General features: G+C 48.7%; 1 protein-coding gene and 1 long non-coding RNA gene across 2 annotated transcripts; one reads left to right on the forward strand and one right to left on the reverse strand.

Annotated features, from left to right (window-relative positions):
• Positions 1 to 111: 111 nt before the first annotated feature.
• LOC125993751 (uncharacterized) lies at positions 112 to 1233 on the forward strand. The gene is made up of 2 exons (XR_007490393.1): positions 112 to 238; positions 662 to 1233. It is a non-coding gene; the product is annotated as an uncharacterized lncRNA (long non-coding RNA).
• On the reverse strand, positions 1095 to 4257 carry rfc5 (replication factor C (activator 1) 5). Its single transcript, XM_049762588.2, has 11 exons — positions 4002 to 4257; positions 3225 to 3289; positions 2990 to 3126; positions 2848 to 2927; positions 2602 to 2675; positions 2371 to 2530; positions 2112 to 2193; positions 1914 to 2043; positions 1674 to 1751; positions 1505 to 1559; positions 1095 to 1430 (listed from the first exon to the last, which is right to left on the reverse strand). The coding sequence occupies exons 1-11, from the start codon at positions 4046 to 4048 to the stop codon at positions 1331 to 1333; spliced, it is 1008 nt and encodes a 335-aa protein (XP_049618545.1). The 5' UTR covers positions 4049 to 4257; the 3' UTR covers positions 1095 to 1330.
• Between the last annotated feature and the right edge of the window lie 671 nt (positions 4258 to 4928).

A 4928-nucleotide genomic window follows, 5' to 3' on the forward strand; every position in this document is an offset into this window, starting at 1 on the left:
GGAAGTGTCAATCACGCACACACCCCCGTTCGTTGCCCTCCTTCCCCTCGGCTGCTCACCTATTTTTAGGTGGTGGTGTGGGAGAGGGGGCGCAAATCGTCGTGCTAGGAGCTAAAACACACACACGCTCACACAAAAAGAGACATGGAGATTTAGTTCCAGTTTTGGGAGAGAAACTGTCTCAGTTGTGGTCGGACTTCCTGATTGGATGATGACGGCGGGAAACGCAAAGCCTCAGGTCGATTGAGCGTGCGCGCATACAGTCACACGCACGCGAATGCGCGCGCACGCGTCGGACAACCCAAAGTTGCATTTGTCGCCTAGAAAAACATAATTAAAAGGACATTGTATCTGAATAAATCTTACCACACTGTCACTCCTTTGTGTCATGTGTGGTGAAAAGATGCAAGACTCGCGTGCGCGTTCGTGCAACAAGCGGGAAGGCGATAAGCGGGTTCAAAGGCAATGCTGCTATCTGTCGGTCATATTTGGAACTATATTAACGTCAACCCCCGTTTTGGCATTTTCCTCGGCCACTGGCGGAGCTAGAGGGGGGCTACGGGGGCACCACCCACAGCTATGCTCGGTACTAGGCCAGGGGAGTTTGGGGAATTTGGGGTAGTTTAATAATTGTTCCATATTTTTCCTTGGTTCTCCAAAGTGTCAAACGCGTGGAACTCCCAGTCGCAACGCAGGGCCTGGCGTGCTTTTGGCGGTTGGTCATCTCCCGTGTGTGATGCAGGGCAAGGGCTTCCAAGTCGAAATGAAGAGAGGTCTCCAGGTGGGAAGCAACATCACGATCAGCGGATGAGGCAACCAGACGACGGAGAGGTACGGCATCCAGACATGCAAACCGACGAGCAGGGTCATTTGTCTTCTGACGGGCAACGCTGGCGTAAATTTATTTGATGGTCCGTTTTGGCTGTCGTGCATCACCGCCATGTTCATAAAAAGACTAAAACTCCCACTTTGGTCACATTTGTCTTCTTATGGTTGCACACAAAAGGCATCAGAGAAACGTGTCATAATTTAGTAATATTTCTCATTTTTGAATTAAAGTTGAGCTTTACAGAGTAACGTCTCAAAAGCCTTGCTATTTTTTGTAATACAAAAAAAGCTTTATTTGAAAAAGATCAAATTGGGTACATATGTGGAAAACAAATGATTATTTTTGAAATTGTTTTATGTTGTTATGCTTGCCGAATAAAACGAGTAACTTTGATCCAAAAACAATGCTGCAATTAAGTGTTTTTGTTTTTCTTCTCCGCGTTTAGTTTAGTCAAGAAATTGTTTGAGGAAAGACTGCGTCCGCAGCACTCACAATTGAGCGTCACTGGGCCTCCCTAACCAGCAGGTCACGCGCCACCTGGAATGCTGCCACCATGGAGCTCAGCTGGATCTTCTCACTGGTGCCGGATGCCAGCCGGTGCCTAAAAACCAGAGCAGGCGGCGGGTCAGCGCAGGCCGGCTTTGCCTTTTGGCCACATTGCGCACGCGCACTTACTCCACGTCCGCCAGCTTGATGAGAAGGTTCATGCGCACCGAGGGCGGTAAGTCCACTTTTTAAACCATTGGCAAACCGAGAAATGAAAACAACAACAACGCTCATTTGGAATGCAGCTCAGGATGAACCAGCGCAGCTCACAGTTGGCGTTGGCTCAAAATGTACGTACCTCTGTGGATGAGCAGGTGGACCCGCGTGAGGATGTCCTGCAGCGCTAAACCTTTCAGCGTCTTCAACTCCAGGATCTCTGGCGGACGTGCAAAAGACAAATGATGGGGAGGCGGTGACCCACCATAAGCGCTTTGTGTAAATTGACTTTTTGACCGGCTGCCCAAAGAGTTTTTCAGCCTTCCTCAGATCCGTTTGTCCGGTCGGATCCGAATGCGCCAGTGTCAATGTTGGGACTTACGCTTATAGGCGGTGCCAAAGTCTTTGTTGAGTGACCAGTCCAGGATGTTAGCGATGTCGGAGCGCAGCGGCTGTCCCGTGCAGGCGTAGGCCGTGTCCTCGCTGATGCGGCTGTATGCCATGCTCGTGCTCTGCAAAGGCGGGCGTATCAAGCAAAAGCATCACATGGCCGCCGGGAGGAAAAGACGGAGGGCGGCACCTGCAAGATGTTGAGGCATTGCCGCATGTCGCCCGACGATAGGGCCACCAGCGCCTTCATTCCATCCGGAGTGACGTCCACACTGGACACAAAGAAGAAGGCTGTCGTAAACTCGCGCTTGTCGCTAAAGTTGCCTTGTCAGAGCCTCTCCTCCAATCCGCGTGGAGTGGAGGCCATCACAAACTCAGCGTGCGCTGTGATGACCCACTCACTCCCGAGGTCAAAGTGTTTTTTGGTGTTTGGGCCGGCGGCCACCGACCTCTCCTGCTGGATGACGTGCTGCAGCCTGGGGATCATCTGCTCGGGCGATAGCGGTCCGAAGCGGAAGCGCGTGCAGCGAGACTGCAGTGCCGGGATGATTTTGGACAGGTAGTTGCAGATCAGGCAGAAGCGGGCGTTCTCCGTGTACTTCTCCATTACTGGCGTGGGGGACGGCAACACGTGAGAAGCGCTCATCGAGAGGGACGCCTTTGGCCGGCACGAGGCTCACCACGCCGCAAGGCGTTCTGGGCATCCTGCGTCATGGCGTCGGCCTCGTCCAGGATCACCAATTTGAACCCTTTCCTGAACGGGCACGGGAAGCATACGGGAAGCCGTCAAGAGCTGCTCGCTCGCCCGCTCCCTGCTCGAGAGAGCGCCGGGAGTAAGGACGAATGATGAAACATGATTCCTCGTCGCCACGGGGAAAGAAGCCGGAGTGCCACTCGCACCCAAAAGCTTGTGAGCCGCATCTTACTTGAAGATGGTTCTGGTGCTGGCGAAGCTCAGGACGGGCCCTCGCACCACGTCGATGCCTCGGTCGTCCGACGCATTGAGCTGCAATGCCAGCTTCGGTCAGAACGCAGCCCGGCGCCTCCGAACGGGCCGAGGGGACGTACCTCCAGAACCATGGAGTTGAACTCCTTGCCCTTGTATAGCTGCTTGGCGCAGGCCAAGATAGTGGATGTCTTGCCGGTCCCGGGCGGCCCGTACAACAGCAGATGTGGCAGTCGGTCTTCGTTGATGAACTTCTGGACTGCAAATTCATGTAGGAAAATAAAAAATAAAAATGCCTGCGTGTTATGTGACCGCGTCACTTTTCATCTCGCCGCTCACCCGTGGCTTTCGACTTACTGGTGCTGAGAATGTCCTTGTGCGAGATCAGGTCGTCCAGTTTCTGCGGTCGGTATTTTTCCACCCTGGAGCGCAAGCGGTTCAATAAACAAGCGCATGTGCGAGGATGCGCTCTTCAGCACTCCCTGATACGTGTGGCGATTCATTGCTGCTTTAGATTAGGGCGGCAACTAAGGAGTAGCTATGTTGTCCAGTTTAATCCACCATTCGGGGAAAAAATAAACAGATTTCTTTCCTTTCATTCGTTATTTCAAACACAAAAGCATATACAAAAACGATGACAACGCAGCTCCTAATTTGGTTGGAAAATGAGCAAAAATGTCAATTGTTCTAAAAGCAGGTGTTTGAAAGTAATGGGAGAATATTTACAGGTGAAAGGCTCCAGATTCATGGATTTGTACAATAATACGTTAATGAATCACTTAATTATTCATCAACTACAATTTGTACAATGACAGTTAAACTTCGACATCATTTTCTTTTTTTAACGGGTGCAGTGTAGCGCCGACTACAGGCAAGAAACACTTAAACATCCGTTGTTGGTGTTGGTTTCCCGCAGCCGAGGTGAGGGAAGCCGAAGTCCACTGGAAGATGTCAAGCTTAAAGTAATTCTGCTACCGTGCACAGAATATAAACTGAAAACTCGAATCAAGCGGTTGAAGTAGGCAAGGATGAAAACGGAAGCGGACTTGCCGAACTACGAAGGTAAGAGAAGCTAAGCTACGTTAGCCTTGCGACTTTGGCTAATTTGGCTCGGCGACGCCGCGTCTCGCTCACCAGGGTAAATTTGTGGATTGCAGCGGTCTTTTCGCGGTGGCGGCCATCACGTAATCGTGGAACGGAAAGAAAACGTCAGCGGGACGCCACGGCGGCAACTTTGACGCCACTCCAACTCGCCGTATTTGCCGCGCGTATCACAAACCGGAATAAACGTCACAACCAATGGTAAATCCGTTTCCGGTATTGTGGACATGGATTAGTAGAAACTTGGGGGAAAACGCTTGACACGTTGAGCTGGATATTTTCGAAACATTATTAAGATATTCTTGAAAATATATAAGTAAATCATTGGGGATATTTTTATTTTATTTTATTATTATTTAATTTTTATGTAACTTTAGCCCTCGTAAATGAGATGAATGAATAAAAAATACATGGTGTATGGGAATTGTGCAAAAGTCCATTTTAAAAATAGAATTGTTTTCTCGCATTATTTACAGTTAATGTCATTATGTGATATTCTCCAAAATGCTAAATCATATCAACCCTTTTATGACTGTTTAATTTATTTTTAATCAATATTTTATTTAATTTTCATGAAAATATATATAATTAAAATAAATGATAATACCATCATGTGCCTACCCCAAATCTGGAGTCGTGTTTTTAGAATGTGGGAGGAATGCTTAGGTATTGTAAATAGGGTATCCACAAAAATTAAAACCATCCATCCATTTCCGACGGCTAATTTTGGGAACTGCGTATAATAATTTAGGAAAGTGTGGAAATTCGAGGTCAGTCCAAACAAATTTTGTGCTTTTCTTCTGATAGTTTCAAAACGTTTTGAAATAGCAATGAGCTGAAGAGTTCAAAGTTGGAACTGTACTTTTTTCCACCCCCTCCCCGCCCTCGGAGTTTCGGTTGTGATCTCGCGAGATTTTCGCTGCTTTGATAGACGGCTAACATGTCGGGGGAGTACCCCGC

Source organism: Syngnathus scovelli, chromosome 3, assembly GCF_024217435.2.
Source record: "Syngnathus scovelli strain Florida chromosome 3, RoL_Ssco_1.2, whole genome shotgun sequence".
Taxonomy (NCBI): Eukaryota; Metazoa; Chordata; class Actinopteri; order Syngnathiformes; family Syngnathidae; genus Syngnathus; species Syngnathus scovelli.